General features: G+C 46.3%; 1 protein-coding gene across 1 annotated transcript in view; it reads left to right on the forward strand.

Moving 5' to 3' along the window:
• The window catches only part of CFAP221 (cilia and flagella associated protein 221), an 86,534-nt gene that overhangs the window by 46,742 nt on the left and 18,120 nt on the right, over nucleotides 1-21,672 (forward strand). Inside the window, exons 9-20 of the mRNA XM_029224619.1 lie at nucleotides 7-143; nucleotides 2,313-2,433; nucleotides 2,517-2,628; nucleotides 2,791-2,899; nucleotides 6,040-6,127; nucleotides 7,591-7,680; nucleotides 10,523-10,621; nucleotides 14,155-14,260; nucleotides 15,619-15,752; nucleotides 17,380-17,460; nucleotides 18,225-18,332; nucleotides 18,418-18,552. Coding sequence (XP_029080452.1) covers nucleotides 7-143; nucleotides 2,313-2,433; nucleotides 2,517-2,628; nucleotides 2,791-2,899; nucleotides 6,040-6,127; nucleotides 7,591-7,680; nucleotides 10,523-10,621; nucleotides 14,155-14,260; nucleotides 15,619-15,752; nucleotides 17,380-17,460; nucleotides 18,225-18,332; nucleotides 18,418-18,552 — 1,320 coding nt within the window. The remainder of the gene's footprint in view (nucleotides 1-6; nucleotides 144-2,312; nucleotides 2,434-2,516; nucleotides 2,629-2,790; nucleotides 2,900-6,039; nucleotides 6,128-7,590; nucleotides 7,681-10,522; nucleotides 10,622-14,154; nucleotides 14,261-15,618; nucleotides 15,753-17,379; nucleotides 17,461-18,224; nucleotides 18,333-18,417; nucleotides 18,553-21,672) is intronic.

Below are 21,672 nucleotides of genomic sequence, written 5' to 3' on the forward strand. Positions count from 1 at the left end.
GGGAAGATGGATGTGACAGTGACGTTTACCCCCTTTCAGTGTGGGATCGCACAGATAAAAGTGCAGCTGTGGATTGCCCAGTTCAACTCTCATCCATACGAGTGTGTCTTCACCGGCACGTGCTACCCCAACATGGCTTTAAAGTACGGCTGCCTTGGGGGGCTTCTGTGTATTCTTCAAACTTTTTCAAAACCCCAGGTCTTCCTTCCTTCCATTCTGTGTTTCTTTCTTGTAGCAGAATGCCATCAAAAGCATACTTACTATGCCTGAAACTAATATACTGTTTTCTGTCAATTCTATGTCAGTTTTAAAAACTTATTTAAACGATGAACCTTCATAAAATACACTTAAGATACAACAGCAATGCAGAGGATAGCTCTGCACTTGTAGCCGTAGTTGCTTCTGGCAAGAGGGGAAGAGATGACTGAGGAAAGGAAAATTTCACAGCATAAACCCCAACCTTGGAAAACCCTTACAAATATTTTGAAAATGATAAAGAAAAAGTTTGATTTTCTCCTCTCCCCTCCATGCACAGGTACACATCACACAGTAACATCATTAGGCATATTAAATAAAGTGGAGTAACAACCTAGTATCAAAATAAGAACTAACTCCACGGTTTATTATGTATTTATGTTATTATTCTTTTTCTAAAGAGCCAAAGCAGCTCAAGTCAACTATAGACTCTTCGTGTGGCTCGCTGAACCCAAATCTTGGAAGTTCCCACAGTAGAACTAAAATGAGTCAGCCGATGAAGAAGTGGCGTTGGATGTAACTGAAAAGCAGTGCTCATTCTTCTGGTGTCAGTTACTGGCCGAGCAGAATGCCACTGGCCAGCTCGGGTCACGTGCTGCGACACACAAACTGCCTCCTTAACGGCATCGCCTGAGTGGGACGTTGACTTGCCCCTCTTTGACCTTGACTTCCACAGGCGTGTTCGTACATACAATGGCGCATTGCGCGGCCCAGGCTCCGTACAAGAGTGGGAGCAGACCTTTCCTAACTGATGTCTTGGTTTCCCAACTGGAGTTTAACGTCTTGTTTAGAGCACTCTTGATGTTTTCCAGGACTGTGTCTCCCCAGGCTGCAGGTGGGGCTAGAACAGACATTCCACCAGGAAGGTGAAAAGTGACCCAGCTGCAGTGTGTTCTGAAGGTGACATAGGTTGCTTTTTTGTTTCAGAGTTGGGTACGTGATGGATGCACTCACGTATGTCCTGACTTTGGCACTGCCAATTCCACATAACTCTTTGGTTTCTCGTTTTCTCATTTCCATCCTTAACACTAGCAATTAGACTTCCTAAGGAGACTGGGTTTTTGCTGTTGCTGTTAATTTTCATTGGAGTATGGTTGCTTTAGGAGACTGGTTTTTAACACCCTCAGAAATTTGGGGTTGTTTCCCAGATATTTACGGCAGAGGTGGTATCAGAGCTCTGTTGAGATGCAGATGCCGGGCCACAGCTCACTTGTCCCTGCACCTCACAGCGCGTCAGTCAGTGTGGACAGGTTCTCCTGTGCTGTGACCTTTCAGGACTCTCACACAGGCCACGTTAAGTTTGGGATCGCAGGCCTATGGCCCGTGTTGTGCAGTGGGGCCGGGTCAGTAGGCGCTAGGCCGATGCACCTGGCATGTCAGAATGCATGAATGGTCACAATCTCTCATCTTACCTCTGTAACGTCATGGACACGTGTCATCCCACCAAACACGTGTTCACACATTCTTGCTTAAGAAAATGCTTTCATGGGTAGCATTTATAAACATACGTGGTTCTACTACATCTCATGTTAAATAAGCAGCTTCTGCAGACATGGAAGCAGCCCTGTCTATACCTGCCTATGTTTAAGGCAGTTTTCATTCACAGAAAAGATCTCAAACATTAACCTGAATCACTTTTTTTTTTAAACATCTTGCTACGAACAGTGGGAAAAATTATTCTTTTACTAGGAACATAAATCAATGTAAGAGTTTTTAAATGTGGTAAGTAAATTTAGCTGTGGAAATCCAACAGCCCAGAAATGAATTATGCTGGACGCTGAGAGCATTTTTCAGCATGTCCTCTTTTCCACTTGTTATGTTCTTTGAGAACATAAGGAAAACAGCCATCGAACAGCTGTTTGTATATGATTATGCTCTGTTATCCTGACCTTGCATTTATTTTAATAAACTGTTTTAGCACTCAGATTGATTTTTAGTTTAGATATAGTATTGATATTTAATGGACTCTAAGTCATGGTATTATTGGAAAGAACTAAAATTAGGAGCCTTGAGTTGTTGCATTACATACTAATTTAATAATCTGTTTTCAACTCTAGGTTAGAAGAATTTGAAAGATTAAATACTCTTTCTAGGAAAGTAGTTGTTCCTCCAGAAAAGGCAAGGACACATGTACATTTTCACCGATTGCCAGCAAAGGCAAAGCCTCCCAAGATTAAGGTAAAGTGGGCGTTATGTGAACCACGATGGAAGGAATGACAGAGAAGGCAAATAATGACTTTTCCCTCCTGGTTTGGTCTCAGGAAATCGAATATCAGAACTTGAGATTTCCAGTAGATTTATCGAATCCATTTGCTGTGGCAACTGTTCTAAACCAAGAACCAGGAAAATTGAAGATTAAAGAATTAAGAGAAGGTAAGCAGTTGATCCTCCGTAAATCAGCCCCTGGGCAGAATCTGAAGCAGCAGCAAAACTCAGTTAGATCGCTGTTTTGTTTTGCCATTAGAAATGTGTTTTTCTCTCAGCCAATGATTCTGATTTGATTACTGGTATAATCGTGTTTGCTCCCTCCCTCAGTTTTGGACCAAGGCACTGAGGTTTCAAAAACAAGACAGATGAAGGAAGCACTCTTTGAACAGAAAGTCAGACAGAACACTTACGAAGAGCTCAAAAATCACCTTAAGTGGTAAATATTGCACAATTATTTGCATCAAGTGACGGTGTTTTTGGTAATCCGTGAGACGTGAGACACAATGAAATGTAATACCTTTTTATGCCCTTTGAAAATTTTGATTATTCTCTCCCCTTTAATGGACCTTCTGTTTCAGAATGAAGTTTCTATTGGGAATAAACTAATGTGACCAAACCATGCTGTTTCCTAAGCATGACCAGTGGCAGAGCCAGAGTGCACCCCCCTTGCTCAGGACCGATCTGGGTGACAGGCACCCCGGGTCTTGCCCCGTCACCTCTCACCCCACCCCGAGCCCCCTGTGTCCTGGGCTGTGTGCCCCAGAGGCCATCCGGGGATCCCGGCAGTGCAGGCTGGGCTCGGGGAGGCTCCCGGTGGAAGTTTTCAAACTCAGATGTGAGGCTTCTTCTTTGTGCTCCTGCAAACGAAATGGAACCTTTTTACAAATTTTTACCAGATCACACCAGGTATATCTACGTGTACAGATTCAGCTGAAGTAACTTTAGAAACTCTTAAACTGAGTTCAAAAAGAGACTCCTGGAGGAACTTCCCTGGCGGTCCAGTGGCTAAGACTCTGGGCTTCCACTGCAGAGGGTATGGGTCCCATCCCTGGTCGGGGAACTAAGAGCCCACATGCTGCCCAGACAGGCCACGCACCCTGAGCTCTGGGGCCAGCCCAGGTGTCCCCACCCTGCCACCCCCTCAGGAGAAACAGCCCCTTCTGTGAATTCACAGAATCCTGTGTGAGCCTGTACTCGGGGTCTGGCCTCAGTTGGACAGGGCGTATGCCAGGTTACCCAGGACCATTTTTAAAAAATACTCTTTCCCTGTTGTAAAAAAAGTGGACACGTTGTCATTGTAGAAACTTGAAGATTTTTTTTGAGTGTAGAAGAGGAAAAAAAAATCACTGTTAGTACAGTGACCACTGTTAACCCTTGTGTTTTCCCTTCCACCTATGATTCTTTGTAACAGACTCAAAATCACATCCTAAATTTTGTTTTTTATTTATTTATCTATTTATTTGTTTTGGGCTGTGTTGGGTCTTCGTTGCGGTGTGTGGGCTTCTCATTGTGGTGGCTTCTCTTGTTGCAGAGCACAGGCTCCAGGTGTGCGGGCTCAGTAGTTGTGGTGCATGGACTTAGTTGATCCGCGGCATGTGGGATCTTCCTGGACCAAGGCTCAAACCCGTGTTCCCTGCATTGGCAGGCAATTCTTAACCACTGCACCACCAGGGAAGTCCCTAAATTCACTTTTTTTTTGCAGTACGTGGGCCTCTCACTGTTGTGGCCTCTCCCGTTGCGGAGCACAGGCTCTGGACGTGCAGGCTCAGCGGCCATGGCTCATGGGCCCAGCCGCTCCGCGGCATGTGGGATCTTCCCGGACCAGGGCACGAACCCATGTCCCCTGCATCGGCAGGCGGACTCTCAACCACTGTGCCACCAGGGAAGCCCCCTAAATTTACTTTTGATCATGTGTTGTTCACTTAATACTTTCTCCCTACTTTTTTGTTAAAAGATTTTAACCCTGCCAGTAAGAGGCACACACACTGATGTAGGGTCAGTGGTTAACACCACGCACGTGCACATGTGCAGACACACCTTTTATCCCCCTGAGCCCTTTGAAAGCAAGCTGCAGGTACAGGTGCCATGAACCCTAGCTCCTAAAAGCAGGGACATTCTCCAACATCACCATAATCACTTCCAAGAGGTTTACCATTGATAAAGCATCAAATAATCAGCCTATATGCAGATTTACCTTGTTGTCCCAGTAATGACTCTTATACCAGGGGGTTTTGGGTTTTAAAGTGGGGAATCGAAGGTCCAATCAAAGATCATACAATTTGTGTGTAGTTTTCATATGTCTTTAGTTTCATTTAATCTAAGACAGTTCTCCAGAACTTTAAAAACCACAGCTACTGTATCCTTGTTTTGTTCTTTTTTTTTTTTTTGGCCACGCCGTGCAGCTTTCGGGATCTTAGCTCCCCAACCAGGGATCGAACCCAGGCCCTCGGCGTTGAAAGCCGAGAATCCTAACCACTGGACCGCCAGGGAACTCTGCTACTATATACTTTGAACACGTATCAGACTCCATGATGGGTACATTACATACCAGAGGTGTTTTAAGTGTGATGAAATTCACATCACATAAGATGAACCATTTTAAAGTGTACAAGCCAGAAGCTCTTAGCACGTTCACGGTGTTGTGCAACTGTCACCACTTATTTCCAGAACATTTGCATCCCTCCAGAAAGGAAGCCTGTCATAAGCATGAAACAGTCATGCCCCGTCCTCTTTCCCCAGCCCCTGGCAACCACTAATCCGCTTTCTGTCTCTGTGACATTGCCCCTTATTTCACATGAATTCAGTCGTCGAACACATGGCCTTTAGTAACTGGCTTCTTTCACCATTCGTGTTTTCAAGCTTCATCCACATCACAGCACCTGTCAGTACTTCATTCATTTTTATGGCTGAATAAGATTCTATTTTATGGACATACTACATTGTGTTTATTCATTCACCAGTTGATGGACACTTGGGTGGTTTCCACCTCTTGGCTATTTTAAATAATGCTGCTACGAACATTTATATACAGGTTTTTGTGTGAGCTTATCTTTTCAGGACTCTTGGGTGTATGCGTAAGAGAGGAATGGCTGGGTCGTACGGTCGTTGTATGTTTACCTTTTTGAGAAGGGCCAAGCTGTGCTCTACGCGGCTGCAGCAGTTTACATTCCCGCCCACAACGTGCGAAGCTTCCAGTTTCTCCCCCTCCTTGGCATTCCTGTTATTTCCCTCCATTATGATTGTTGTCACCATCATCATCATGAATCATCACAGCCACCCAGGGGGGTGTGCAGTAGTGGTCCATCACTGTGCTTTTGATTTGCATTTCCCTAATGGTGACTGGGGTTGAGCATCCAGGTTTCTTTGTTCATAAATATTTTAGTGTGTGTCACTGGAAGCTGAGCTTCGTCTTGTGGAGCACGTTATTCACCCGAGTTGTGTTGCTGTGGTTTCTGCAGCTTCTCTGCCCCACGGTGTGTCCTCCCTCTTCAGCTGTGCAATATGGCTAAGACACTCCATCCTGAAGTCGACTATGGTATTCTGATGGGTTCTGGAAGCTGGTTTTTTTCTCCCCAGGCAGGTACACCTCGGTAAAGATCACATGTCCCTTAAATTTAAAAAAGACCTTACTGAGGAGCGGCAGAGAGTAAACAACAAATACAAGGTCAGAATCACTGCTAATTCGATGTCATTTATTTCTCTAAATATTGTTAATTCCTGCTGTATGCAAGATGTCACATAAGGAGAGAAAACCTTACAATTAAATTGGGACGGGAGGCTGATAACCAGCCCATGGTTAGCTGTAAATCGAGGCTGCCTGTAACTGTCACCGAGACCTCTGCTAAGCAGTGTGAGGCTTCAGAGTCCAGCTAGCAGGGGACTCATCTAGCTGGAAAGCTTCCTAGAAGACACGGTATAAGTTTGAAAAGTAGTAAAGAGGAGAAAGGCGCCCAACTTAGAGGCAGGGAATGGCTCTGGTTCGGACTGGAATGCTGGACATGAGCTGCAGAACACGAAGGTAAGAGAGACCCAGAGACGGTGACCAGGAGCGAAGCCAGAGCCAGGTCCAAACCAAAGCTGGAGGCCGAGCCCTGTGGCAGGAAACCGAGCAAAAGCGAGTGGGAGGGAAGGTGCAGAGCAAGTGGGCACGGGAACCGCGCGGCCCAGACCCTCGGGGGCGGCGGCTTCTTGCTCAAGGGAGACAGCCATACATTCTGAATGTTCATCGTAAATGAGTAGAGTCTAAATAGAGGTACAAGAAGTTTCCCTCCTCTTTCGTCTAACAACGCATTTGCCAATCCCTTCTTTAAATTCCCTCTATTTTACTTGACTTTTAGTCGTCATGGAGGTCTGGGTCTCTCCCCATGGAATCTGTATTTTGAACCTAAGGTCCCCCGTCTCAAACTCAACCTCCTGCTGCGTGCAAATCAGACTGGACAGCTCACCACCCTGGTGACAATCATAGACATCTGTTATTTCTTGTTTTCTTTGATTGCAGTAGAGTTGATTTACAATATTGTGTTAGTTTCAGGTATACAGCTCAGTGATTCAGTTACACACACACACACACACACACATCTATTCTTTTTCAGATTCTTTTCCCTTAGAGGTTATTACAAAATATTGAGTATAGTTCCCTGTTCTCTCCAGTAGATCCTCTCATTTTCGAGTAGGGTGTTAATGTTTTGGTCGGATTTCTTCCAATTTAGTCTATAAAAATGTTTGTGAACAGCATACCTGAAAGCCAAGCTAGTTTTAGAAGTTACCTAACACAAAAATAATAAAAACCACAGAGAGGCAAAAGCTAACACATGTGTGCAGGTGCACGGCCCTCTTGCCGTGGAGGCAGGTGTGGGGAGACACTGAGCCAAGCCCGGCGGCCTTCCTGGGAGCGACCAGGCAGTGCCAGTGGCTCCGGGGTAGGGGAGATTGCTCGGGGGCCAGGGAGCAGGCGGCGGGGGCACCTCTCCACGGAAGGGACAGACCCCCAACTTGCACCACCCAGGAAAGGGAAAGGATCACATGCCTTTGACCAATGGCTTAATGGGTTTCTACCAGTTTCAAAGAGAAATACAGTTGTGTGCCTTTGTATTCCATTTTAACATTTTTGATGATTGAAAACCCCAGCTAGATAGAGGAGATCCTGTTTTGGATGACGAATTCCAGCGACTCAAGACAGAAGTTCACCCGAAACGGGTTGTACGCGACCTGGAAGAAGTAAGTAACTTTCTTTATTTGGAATCTAATTATCAGCAGCTCTTTATATGGTTATTTTTTAAGCATATAAACAATTTTATAGAAATCCTTTTACCAAGAGGTCTTTAATAGTTTTTAATTTGCTTACCTTTTGGGGTGTTTTTTCTTACGACATATCCACAAGTCAGGCATCAACTTGTAATTAATGTTTCCCTTGAAATTAACAGCCTTGTATATGGGCCCCTGCTTCCCACACCTCCGATTTCTCCTCTTGGTCTCCTTTGTTCTTCCCCTTTGCTGCCCATGCCCCTGTCTGCAGGTCCTCAGGGTGGGTCCCTGGGTGGGTTCCTGGCCCCCTCCCCTCCCCTTGTAAGAAGACAGCCAGTCAGACGCCAGAGCTCTGGTCCCAGCTCCAACTCAGATTTGGGACCCGGGAAGAGCCCTCTGAGCCCTCGTGCCCTGGTGTCCTCAAACGTGAAGTGGGGACAGTAGCCACCCCCCACTGGAGTTTCCTCTGTCATGTGATAGTTTCTGGTTAAAACCCCAATTTTTAATTTTTTTTCCTTAAAGAAATTTTTTTGAAGCATAGCTGATTTACAATGTTGTGTTAATTTCTGCTGTACAGAAGTGATTCACTTATACATATATATACATTCTTTTTCATATTCTTTTCCATTATGTTTTATCTCAGGATATTGAATATAGTTCCCTGTGTTCTACAGTAGGACCTTGTTGTTTACCCCAATTTTTAATTTTAACAACGAAAAAATGCTTCCCAGTCTCCCTACCTCCACCATTCTCAGTTTTCTCTTCTGGGTCTGCACGCCTGCACTGCTTTTACCTCTTTCCCCCCCCCCCGCCCCGCCCCATCTCATCTGGCCACACAGTCGTGCTAATCGCTCTTCCACGAGGCCATCCCCCAGTCCACCTTCACGGCTCACCCTCAGCTCATCCTGCAGGTGAATCGTTTGTGTTCCGCCCCTCTGCCCTCTCCTCCATGGCCCACTGCCCGGGCCAACGCAGGACTGACTCACTTCCGATGACTGTCTTCACGTTGCTCCCCTGTTCAGTGACCTGCAGCGCCCAAGGCTCTGGCCGGCGTCACGACACCCCCAGACATCCTTTCCTTCCCAGTCATTACTGATCCACACACGCTTGTGCCCCCGGTGCGTGGGCTCCAGTGGGGACCACACGGTCTAGCCTCCTGCTTCTGCAGCATCCCAGCACCCGACGCAGGGTTCTGATTTCTGTGTGACCTTATTCTTCCTCTCTAGCCTGTACATTTCGTTCTTTCTTTTTTTTTTTTTTTGATGTAATAGTCACAGTTTTCTAAAAAGAAAACTCTTAACAAATGAGGGAAACAGAAGCTTTTGTAAACTCATAAATTGATTTTTCAAAAAAATTACAGTAAAAGTCATTCTAATTGGCGAAAAATTAGAAGTACTGTATATACAAGCAAGTACAAACTCTTTTATGCAATATTGTGTTAGAGGTTCTGGATAGTACAGTATGATAAGAGAAAGATACAAGAAAAGTTATAAGTATTGGAGAGAAAGAAATAAAAAGATCATTGATTTTATATGATATAATTAACTATGATTGTAGAAAATCTAAAAGCATCTATTGCCAGATTAATTAAACCTGCTGAATTTGTAAGAGAATTTGGCAATTGCATATAAAATCATTATACAAGAATATCTACTGTATTTTCATATACAAGAAATAAAACGTTAACATATACTTTAATAGACATGTAATTTATAATAGCAAGCAAGTACCTAGAAGCAAATCTAACAATTACAAAACTTTACATTAAAACAATAACAAAGGTCTAAATAAATTGAAAGATATTTATAGATGTCTTATGGAAGAAAATAAGCATTGTAAAGATGTTACCTTTTTCCAAATTGATCTACAGATTAAATGCAATCCCAATTAATACCTCAGTAGGCTTTGTCATGGAATTTTATAACTAAGTACATATATATGTATATATACACAACATGAACATGAATATTATGTATATATACATATATATATGGAAGAGCAAAGGCTCAAGAATTTTTTTAACTTAAAATGAATAAACCAGGGGAGAGGACTTTCTCTGAAGGAGACAAAGCTTTTTGACCAAGTTGGATCATTAAGGCAGTGTGGTATTATTGGCATACGGATAGACAAAAGAGAAATGAAACCAAATAGAAAGACAGAAACAGATCCACATATGTATCGAGTCTTGATATATGATAGATGTGGCATTGTAAGTCACTTGAAAAATGAGATTAGATTGTACATTTCTTTTTTTTTAATATAAATGTATTTATTTATTTATTTTTGGCTGTGTTGGGTCTTTGTTGCTGTGCGCGGGCTTTCTCTAGTTGCAGCGAGGGGGGTTACTCTTTGTTGCAGTGTGCGGGCTTCTCATTGTAGTGGCTTCTCTTGTTGTGGAGCACGGGCTCTAGGCACGTGGGCTTCAGTAGTTGTGGCTCGTGAGCTCTAGAGTGCAGGCTCAGTAGTGGTGGCGTACGGGGCTTAGTTGCTCAGCAGCATGTGGGATCTTCCCAGACCGGGGATCGAACCCATGTCCCCTGCACTGGCAGGTAGATTCTTATCCAGTACGCCACCAGGGAAGTCCCTAGATTGTACATTCCTTGAAACCCAAATCTTGTCTTCCACTTTTGGTCCCTAACCCAAGAAGTATTCCCTATAATGCTGTGTACACCAAAAGTGCTTAATAAGTGCTCATTAAATGGAAGAACAAATAATAACTTGGTTTGGGATCCAACTCTGAAACACTTTTATTAAATGCTTTTATGCCAGGAGTTAAAATTTAAATCTAACATGCACCTATATTTTGTGTTCACAGAAAACCAGGGAATTTCATCCTAATTTTGATCCGCTCGTAAATAACACTTGGGTCAACAGGTTCCGGGCGCAGAGACGGTTTCAGCAAGCAGCACGCAAGGTAAGATTCAGCACCAGGTTGAAAATTTAATTTCTTTAGTTATCAGCACAGGGAAATTGAACAGTGAGGTTTTTTTTATAGCAGCTTTATTGAGATGCAATTCACATGCCTTAAAATTCACTCCTGTAAAGTGTACAGTTCAGTCGTTTTTAGTGGAGTACAGCCATTACCACTATCGGATTTTAGGGCGTTTTTATCACTGCTTAAAGAAGCCTGGTCGCCAGCAGCAGTCGCTCTCCACCCCCCACCCCCTTCCCTGTTCACTTTCTGCCTCTGTGAATTTGCCTATTCTGGACGTTTCGTATACACGGAATCCTACAATACATGGCCTTTTGTAACTGGCTTCTCTCACTTAACATGTTTTCAGGGTTCATCCACGGTGTAGCATGTTTCAGTACCTCATTCCTTTTTCAGGATGAACAGTATTCATCCTTGAACGGAGATACCACACTCTTTATCTAGTCATCGGTTGAAACATTTGGGCTGTTCTCACCTTTTGGCTGTCATGGTGAGAATAACGGCGCTACAGACATTTATGTGCAAGTTTGTGGACATGTTTTCAGTTCTCTGGGGCGCGTACACCTAGGAGCAGAATTGCTGGGCCGTATGGAAGGATGCTGGTTAGTGATTTCTAGAGAGGACAGTGGGGTGCTCCTGTGCCCCTCGGCCTCTACAGTCCATAAAGGGTGTGAGGTGGCCCCCTGGCCTGGCTCCGCTCCGCCCGCAGCTGTCCCAGTCCTCTGTGTGGCCCCAGTCCTCTTCTTCTCCCAGGACACCACCTGAAACCCCATCCCATCTCCCTTCCCTCCACCCACACCTGTCCTTCGGCCAGCTCAGCCTACCCCTCCTCCAGCAAACAGTCCTGTAAGCACTAGCGCTTGGCCGTCTTGGGGTGCCTCTTGCATCTTATGCTGCCTGTCGACCTCTCGTCCCAGCCACTGGAGACTGGCTGCCTGGGGGGCAGAAGCCCTCCTGCCCCAACCCCGGCAGGGAGACCAGCGGTGGAGACACGGACTCTGGAGACAGGCTGCTTGCCCTTCATTCTTTTTTCTTTTTCTTTAATAAATTATTTCATTTTTATTTTAGATAATCATTTTACTCTTTTTTTCCACTAGTAAATGTGTTTGATTGATTGATGGATGGATTGATTGATTTTTGGTCACGCCGTGCAGCATGTGGGATCTAGTTCCCCAACCAGGGATCAAACCTGTGCCCCCTGCAGTGGAAGCACAGAGTCCTAACCACTGGACCACCAGGGAAGTCTCTTGCCCTTCATTCTTGGTGCTACTTCTTTTTTTATGGTTTTTAAAAGTTTTTTATTCAAGTATAGCTGATTTACAATGTTGTGTGAATTTCTGGTGTACAGCAAAGTGATTCCGTTATACATATATATTCTATTTTTTTATTCTTTTCCATATGGTTTATCACAGGGTATTGGATATAGTTCCCTGTGCTCTACAGTAGGACCTTGTTGTTTATCCGTCCTATGGATAATAGCTCACATCTGCTAATCCCAAATTCCCAGTTCTTCCCTCCCCCTTCCTCCCTCCCACTTGGCAACCACAAGTCTGTTTTCTACGTCTCTGAGTCTGTTTCTGTTTTGTAGATAGGTTCCTTTGTGTCATATTTTAGATTGCACATATAAGTGATACCATGTGGTATTTGTCTTTCTCTGTCTGACTTACTTCAGTTAGTATGAGAATCTCTAGGTCCATCCATGTTGCTGCAAATGGCATTATTTCATTCTCTTTGATGGCTGAGTAGTATTCCATTGTATATATGGACCACATCCTCTTTATCCATTCCTCTGTTGGTGGACATTTAAGTTGTTTCCATGTCTTGGCTATCGTGAATAGTGATGCTATGAACATTGGGGTGCATGTATCTTTTCAAATTAGAGTTTTGTCCGGATGTATGCCCAGGAGTGGGAATGCTGGATCATTTCACAGCTCTATTTGTAGTTCTTTGAGGAACCTCCATACTATTCTCCATAGTGGCTGCACCAATTTACATTCCCATCTTGATGCTACTTCTCATGAGTTTTCCAATCTTGGACAAGTTCCATGACCTCTGTGCCTTCGTTTCCTCATCTGTCACTGAGGAGACCAGTAAGACCTTTCTCAGGGCTGTCATGAAAGTAAGGTGAGTCAACACATAGAAGACTCCAAGAGTTTACGTTGCAGGTGATCTCTCAAGCAGTGCTTGCAGCCTAGGCTGATGTCTGTAAACCAGTGTCCCTGCTGGGGCTTTGTCTGGGTGGGCTCTGCGCCTGTGCGGGACAGAGGTGGCCATGAGACACTCGTGGGACAGCCCCGGCCACTCTGGAGCCAGTCCTCCCGGGTCAGCAGCTGTGTGTCTGGCTCTGAGTGGAGGCTCCGTCTTTCCCGCACACTCCCCAGCAGGTGCTGCCAGTTAGATGTGCCAACACGTCCCCAGCCCGACGGCCCCTGCCATCCCCCTGGCCCAGTCACAGCCCCGTCCTCTCTGCCTGGACCACCGCAGCCAGAAGAGGCCTCCCAGAGCTTGGACGTGATCGGACGTTGCCCCTGGGAAGACCTTCCAAAGGCCCCCCATTGCAATTGGAATAAAAGGCACAATTTTTATCGAGGCGACAAGGCCATACTGGGTTTCTCTCTGTCCTTTAAGCATGTCTCCTTTGTTCCTGAATCAGGATCTTTGCACCTGCTGCTTCCCCTGCTCAGAACTCTTTCCAAGGCCAGTGTCTCCTCATTGTTCAAGTCTCAGATCAAACCTCACCTCCCAGAAAGGCCTTCCTTACGTCGTCCCTGCGGCAGTGGCCAGACCCCCTCCCAGCCCCTCAGTCACGCCCCCGTGCATTTAGTCTTCTTCATTTGCTTCATGGTGTTTAGCTTGTGTGCTCATTTGTCTCCTGCCATCCCACTCCACACACACGCACGAACAGGACGTCAGCTCTGTGCGGGCTGGATCCTTGTCTGCCCCCCACTGTGTCCGCAGTACCTGAACAGGACTGTGCACGGAGCGGCCACCTCTTCACACTGGATAAGTGGCAAGGCCGTGGGCGGATGGGAAGGAGTGGCCCCAGCTCTGGACGCAGGGAGCGCTCACCCCCAGCAGCGCCTGCTCTGGATGCAGAGCGTGCGGTGTGCAGCCAGCGCCGCCCAACCCACTGCCCGATGTCTATGGAATTGTCCGCTTAGTTTGTCCTTCAGCTCTGAAAATAACATGGCAGCAGTGTCATGACTCAGATATACCGAGAAGAAAGACCGTAGAACTAGTCACTCTTTCCACTCTGGAAATATGAGAAAACTGGGGCTCATAAATTGGGAGGGTCAAGGCCAGACGACAGCCGGGTCTCTGTTCGCGTTCAGGCGGGTCTGCACTTCCCAGACCTCGATGCCCGTGGCCTCGTCCAGGGCACTGTGACCCTCCGTGGGAATTCCACGTAGATCCGTGGCCTCAGCCCCTGGCTGTGGTTGAGGAAATTGAGCTAAACTAAATGCCAAACTGAGCCCCGACGAACAGTGTGAGATCATTCTTCTCTCTAATTCCAGGTCGTGATTCAGCGCCGCTTACTGAACATGCTGACTGCAATCCGTAACATGCACAGAGATGCCATCAAGAAAAGGTTCAGTCACGGAGGACAGTCCATAGCACAAGGTAGAGCCGGCTGCGAACAGCTGCGCTTCCATCCACATGTGTCCTGAGCAGCGGGCTTCTCTGTTAGGAAGTCAGCTGGGTACAAATGCACGGCTTCATCCATCACATGTACTGGATTTTAAAAAGTTTTACTGAAGTCTAGTTGACTTACAGTGTTGCATTGATTTCTGCTGTACAGCACAGTGATTCCGTCAGTTATACACATATATTCATATTCTTTTCCATTGTGGTTTATCCCAGGATATTGAATATAGTTCCCTGTGCTCTACAGTAGGACCTTGCTGTTTAGACATCCTCTATATACTAGTTTGCATCTGCTGATCCTAAACTCCTGATCCTTCCCTCCCCCAGCCCCCTCCCCCTTGGCAACTGCAAGTCTGTTCTCTATGTCTGTGAGCCTTTCTGTGTCGTAGATAAGTTCATTTGTGTCATATTTTAGATTCCACATATAAGTGATACCATATGGTATTTGTCTTTCTTTTTCTGACTTACTTCACTTAGTATGATAATCTCTAGGTCCATCCGTGTTGCTACAAATTGCATTCTTTCATTCTTTTTTATGGCCGAGTAATATTGCATTGTATATATGTACCACATCTTCTTTATCCATTCTTCTGTCGATGGACATTTAGGTTGCTTCCATGTCTTGGCTATTGTGAATAGTGCTGCTGTGAATATAGGACATTTTATTACATTTTAATTATCTTTTTCCTCCTATATTATTTTATCTCTGATGCTGATGTTTCTAATAAAGAAACTCTTTTAAAAAACATTGTAGGGCTTCCCTGGTGGCACAGTGGTTAAGAGTCCACCTGCTGATGCAGGGGACACGGGTTCGTGCCCCGGTCCAGGAAGATCCCACATGCCGCGGAGCGGCTGGGCCCATGAGCCATGGCCGCTGACCCTGCGCATCCGGAGCCTGTGCTCTGCAATGGGAGGGGCCACAACAGTGAGAGGCCCACGTACCGAAAAAAAAAAAATTGTAAAATTTACCTGTGAGTTACATATGGACACCTGTAAAATGTCTTTACATGCTTCTTTAATTTGATCTTTTTCTTTGATGACAAGGGCAAAGAATATTCATCAGAGAGACCTTCACTATGAATTATAGTTTTTTGGAAGTAAAAATAAAATTTTTTAAAAATTGGAGAAGGAGTTGAGGTAAAGAACAAAAGAGAAACTAAAAACGAGACTACACACATACATACGTACACACACATGTTCTTTATGAAATGGTGTGTGCCAAGGACCCAGTAACTGGTGTGTGGCAAATGCACACATGCACACAACCAGAGACGGTGGTTTCGCACAAATACCTTACGATTCTCCCAAAGCGCTGTTTTGTTTTTCACCCGCAGACAAGAATTCCTCCAGACACCTTCCGGCACGGGTCAGTCAGGACGATTACTGCAGCTGCTTCTCTGTGTCACCCCAGCAAGTGCTGCCCTTCGCCTTCCCGGCCTACAGCGCCCCCCAGGGCTCTGACGAGCTGGTGGGTGTGCAGGGCTGCGGTGGCCCAGGCTCCATCAGGGTCGCAGGCAGGTGCCAAGGGGAGCCCCGCCCTGTCTCTGCCCCTCCGCCGCCTCCTGAGAGGCTCCCAAGGCAGACCTGCGTCCAAGTTATTGTGATGAACGGGAAACCGAGTGGCCCCTGCTGCCCCCTGCCTGGCCCCTGGGATGCCTGTGCTCAGGCCCTGCCCAGCCTGGAGGCCGCCGGGCCCTGCCACACTGCCGGGGAACAGGGCCTGAGGGCCGCGGCAGATGTAGGACTAAGAGGCAGGCCCAGCCCAGCCGAGCCCTCGGGTGCGTGGGGTATGCGGGGGCCGGGGGTGGGTGGCCACAGCCTCTAACAGGCCAGCCTCGGACTCACAGGTCCATCCCTCTCTCCTTCTCGGTGGCAAGAAGTGTGACAGTTAGCCAAATGATGCATCGTCATAATTCAGATCGTGGCCAGACCACGAGTCAGGCAGTTTCTTAAGCACTTCAGTTCTGTCAATTCATTTAATCTTCAACAAGTCTACATGGTAGGTTTATCCTCTTACAGCTGAGAAGGAGCCTGGGACACAAGGTCACAGAGCCAGTAATGAAATGTTGCCCGAGTTCCCCAAGTTCACGTAGTTAGCAATAAAAAATGTGTTTTAATCGATAGTGAAAGGGCACAAGCAAAACAGTTTTTTGGTTTCAAAGAATGAACTTGCCATTCACATCCTGTAAAATGCGTTGAGCCTTGCAGGTTAATCTACTCAAGAATTACAGGAGTGACTTTAGAAATTCCATGTGTTTTCCGCATTAGAAAATCAAATGACTTAAAAGATGAGCATATTTAGTTCCTAGGAAATGATAAATCTGAGATTTTCAAGCACTAAGAATTATCTGATACTCAATAATTAATGGGTGGAAAGAGTGATAGGGATGAAAAGAGATTATCACTGTGCTGTGGAGCCCGTCATTTGTTTTTTTTTTTAATAATTCAAAGCTTATCATTTCATTTGGTACTTGAGTTAGTGCTGCAGAGACTTCTGTGCTGCTCAGGGTTGATGAAAAGCAGAATGCTCAGCATTCCTGTCCATAAAGAATTTTGTAATTCATTCCATAAATACTGTACTTCACCTATTCTAAGATCATGTTTTAAAATATACAGCACCTTTGAGATTGGGAAATGTCTTATAATTGGTGTCACATTCGCATTGCATCGTATCAGTCTGACGACGGTGTCTCAGCTCGGTGAGCCGTAGTAGTTACTGAGTGCCTGTCACAGGTGGGGCGCTGTTGCAGGCTCTGGGTGATGCAGCAGATCCGCGTGCAGGACATTTGTGAGGTGGTGCTTCGGGATTAGCACCCGTGGAAGGGAAGCAGCCGCAGTGGGCAGAGGAGAAGTTAGGCTGCATCCTTTGACAGAGGCCTCAGCTGCCGTCCTGAGAATCACACCCTAAGAGACAAGGGGGGCGGGGGCCCATGCTGCCTCCAAGCCACTCGCGGGAAGCAGCAGCTGTGGTCACGGGAAGGGTCACTTAGAGGGAGGGGCTGTTCGTGTAACGTGCAAAATGTGGAGAAATAGAAGCATAGCTGCCCTCGCTCTGTGATGATCACGTGTCACTTTTTTGAATTTTCACATTTTAGGCTCCTGGTGGCCTTGGACCTGTTCCAATTAAACCTTCAGAAATTCAAATCAAGCAGGCCTATTCCTTCTTCAATCTGCAGGTTAGACCTGTCATGTGGTTTTGTTAATTGGGTTTCTTATGAAGTGAACAGAATAGTCCTGAATTTGAACTGCGCTATTTTTATTAGTTTTGTTCTATGACGGATTATGCCACGTAGCATACTGTGTGTTTTTCTCTGATTTTATGCGACGTGCGAAGTGTAGCAGATTCTCTTTTCCTAATATGGCTTATGGAAACCAGGATCTTTATTCTGTGGATATACCATATAGTATGCATATCTGAAGCTGTCTGAACTGCATATGTTAGAAACTTGAAGAAAAGACACAAGTGAACAAAAGTGAGTCAGCCTTTGTGTATGACCACTTCTGTTTTTGAAAATATGCATGCTTTATTTCTTTTTTCTTTTCTTTTTTTTAATTGAAGTATAGTTGAATCCCAATATCTTGTTAGTTTCAGGCATACAGCGCAGTGATTCAGTTAAACACACACACATCTATTCTTTTTCAGATCCTTTTCCCTTTTAGGTTATTGCAAAATGTTGAGTATAATTTCCCGTGCTGTCCAGTAGGTCCTTGTGAAATATGCATGTTTTAAACTGACAAACCAGTGTTCAGTGTATTGCAGAGTTCAGCCCTAAGACAGGGGCGAGGAACTGTGAACACCGCTGTGTGCTGGGACCCAGAACAGGGCCCAGGACGGCACTGACAAAGCTGCTGCTTAAACGTGGCGCTCGTTTTCCTTTTACCCCCAGGCGGCTGGGAACTGCCTCCCAAGGGCTTCGAGCGCCTGCCTTCTCTCCCCCAGGTTCCTCAGCTGTACCAGATCAGGAGGTACCAGCCGGTCTCTGTGCAGAGTTCTTCAACCAGCTACTGGCCTCAGAAGCTTGCCCGGGCCCTGAAGCCAGGAGCTGAGGTGACAGGTCCCCACCCTCGGGAACGTCCCATCTTCCCGGCGCCCTGGCGCGTGGACTAACGCGCTGTCCTTGGTCTTGGCCCAGGACGAAGCCACCGCTGTCATGGCCCTGCCCAAGCAGGACTCCGCGCCCCAGCTCCCCGGAGAGACCTCCGTCCTGAGCATACGACTCCCTGAGACCTTGGCCCGGGCTCCAGAGTACGACCCGCTTTATATCTTTGTAAGTGACATCAGCAGAAGTCATTGTTCCCTGTCCCTTTATCCAGCAGTTACTTCATAAGAAAGCAGAAACAAATAGAAAACAATCTTATTTTTGGTTACCAAAGGGGAAAGGGGGGAGGGGTAAACTAGGGGTGTGGGATTAGCAGACACACACTACTGCACGTAAAAAAGATAAGCAGCAAGGACTGACTGTGTAGCACAAGGAAATGTACTCACGGTCTTTTCATAACCTGTAGGGGAAAAGAATCTGGAAAAAAAATATATATATATATATAACTGAATCACTTTGCTGTACACCTGAAACTGACACAATATTTGTACGTCAACTATACTTCAGTTTTTTAAAAAAAAAACATTGAGAAAAAGAAGACAGAAGCACTAATTGGGAATATTTTTCTCTCTTTGGAATTTCAAGGGTTAAACCACATCTCAACTTTGAAATTGCTGGCCAGCCTTTATCATTTGGAGAATATCAATGTTTTTGTCTTTTAACAACTCCAGCATTTATTTTTTTATGACAATAGCTTTATGATCTTTTCTAATTATCTATAATATGCACGTGTATTTTTGTGTTTAAGTATAGTTGCTGTGCAATATTATGTAAGTTACGGGTGTACAATACACTGATTCACAATTTTTAAAGGTAGTATATATATATATTTTTTTTTTTTTTTTTTTTGCGGTACGCGGGCCTCTCACTGTTGTGGCCTCTCCCGTTGCGGAGCACAGGCTCCGGACGCGCAGGCTCAGCGGCCATGGCTCTCGGGCCCAGCCGCTTCGTGGCATGTGGGATCCTCCCGGACAGGGGCACGAACCCGTGTCCCCTGCATCGGCAGGCAGACTCTCAACCACTGAGCTACCAGGGAAGCCCTGTATATATATTTTAAGAAGAAAATACAACAGAAAAAAAGTAAAGTCACCTCAGCCCCGTCCCGCGGCGCCTAGTTGATTCTTTTTCCCGTCTTCGGGCACTGTGTCCCTGCCACACCGACGCCTGATTCCCTGTCTTCTACCAAATTGAGTCCAGTCTCCCAGCGATGTGGGGTCCAGCCGGTTCTTCCCCCTCCCCTGCGTGTGTCCTCCTGTCACCTGCCCTCAGGGGCACCCCCTTCCCCCTTATCCTTAAGGATGCAGTACCCAAGCCCTAAGAGACTGAAGGCCAGACAAGGAAATCTGAGGAGGTTCTATGTAAGAACGGAATCATCTGCGAAATGCCACGGTAGTTGCCCTAGTTACGTCTGTTTTGTAAGGACACGCACACACACGCACACACAGACACAGTCACGCGCGCAGTATGAGGAAGGGCCTCAGACACTACCTGAGAAAGTGTCCTCTGGGAGAATCTACACGTGAGCCTCTGAATCTCTGACAGGGCAGAGATGCCGGTGGTCACACCCAAGGGCAGAGCTGGGACAGACGCCTGCCTGTTTCCTGGTTGTTTGCCTTGGGGCTACTCCTCTGAGCTCTGCTGCTTTCCTCCAGGGAGCTGTGCTGTTTGTGTTTTGGCCAAACACAAACACAGTGTGTTCTGGTAGTCTCATTGTGGGGCGGGGGAGGGCTGTCCCTCAGAGACACAGAGTCAGGGCTGGGATGGCCTCACCGGGCATGTAACTCAGTGATTTTCAGACTTCACTTAGCACCAGCACCCTACCGCCAGCTGAAATTTTACACAGCAGGGCAATATGTAAAATAGGGTCCCAGTTGCTGGGCTGGCAGTGGATAAGGGGCTTTCCTGAGGAGGGTATCCCTGCAAAACCCCGGGGTCTTCACAGGCTCCCCCAGACCCACCCTCTACCACCCCTCACCACTCTGCAAGTGAGAAAGCTGGTCTAGAGACCGGTTTTGCAGATGTAACATACATCAACATTTACCAAATTACATACTTTTCACATGGACAGTTTATTGCATATCACTTACACATCAGTATGGCTATAAAAGAAAGAATTCGAAAAGCCTAAGAAAAGAAACTAAAAGGCAAGCAATGCTGGTCACAACGAGTAGAGCATTGCAGTGGAGTCTTGGTTGAAGTTTTGTTTGTTTGTTTGTTTGTTTTGCCGTACGCGGGCCTCTCACTGTTGTGGCCTCTCCCGTCGCGGAGCACAGGCTCCGGACGCGCAGGCTCAGCGGCCATGGCTCACGGGCCCAGCCGCTCCGCGGCATGTGGGATCTTCCCGGACCGGGGCACGAACCCGTGTCGCCTGCATCGGCAGGCGGACTCTCAACCAACTGCGCCACCAGGGAAGCCCCACAGTGGAGTCTTTGGGTGATATCTGTGTGCTGTCTGCAGGAGATGGGGTAGAGGGCTCTGGGGAGGAGACGTTGGGGCAGCGTGGACCCCATGCACCGACGGTGCAGCTGAGGCCATGGAAACGCTGGAGGGTTTTATAGAGGCGCATTACTAAAGCAAAATGCAAGGCCATTATAAACTCCAGGGGGGAGAGTCAACTAAAAATCGATGTATGTGCCCAGTAGGAAGCCAAACTGAAATCGGCATGATTTTTAAGACTTGATGGGAAATTGAAAAATAGAATCCATCTGGCCTTGATACTAGAACTTCCCTCTGTCACTGACCCAGAGGTCATGGTAGTGAACCTTCACCAGAAAGCTATAATCCAGGCCTCGGCTTGGCCTGGCACAGGGACATACTTAGACAGTTAAGACAAAATAAATGCTGTTTACTAGTTTCCAGCTTTCAGAGACAACTTATGAACGAAGCATACAGGTCTTGGTGTGGTTCCAGAATGCAGATGTCGATGATCTCAATAATACAAAAGTAAAATTGTGGAAGAGAGGAAGAAAGGAACAAGAAAGCATGGGAGTGGGAATGCCTTCATTTCACGTGAGGGGGAGTTGAAATACTCAACTAAAGATGATGAAACAGGAAATAGGTGGATCAGTGTATCATTTCAAGTCGCAGCAAAACAATCACCATGTGATTTTCAAAGTCCGGAAGGAGCATCTGTGTACACAAGCAAGACCCTTACCTTACGTGGTAATGAGTCAGCAGATACTGTGAGGTCGACAGTCAAGAGACGGGAGAAGAAGCGTGATGTTTAGAGTTAGTGACCATCCCAGGCACAAACCCAGACCGGAGCCTGGGGTAGGAGGGGCCTGCACG

The sequence above is a fragment of the Monodon monoceros genome, unplaced genomic scaffold, assembly GCF_005190385.1.
Source record: "Monodon monoceros isolate NGI ecotype Baffin Bay Population unplaced genomic scaffold, NGI_Narwhal_1 Super_Scaffold_16, whole genome shotgun sequence".
NCBI lineage: Eukaryota > Metazoa > Chordata > Mammalia > Artiodactyla > Monodontidae > Monodon > Monodon monoceros.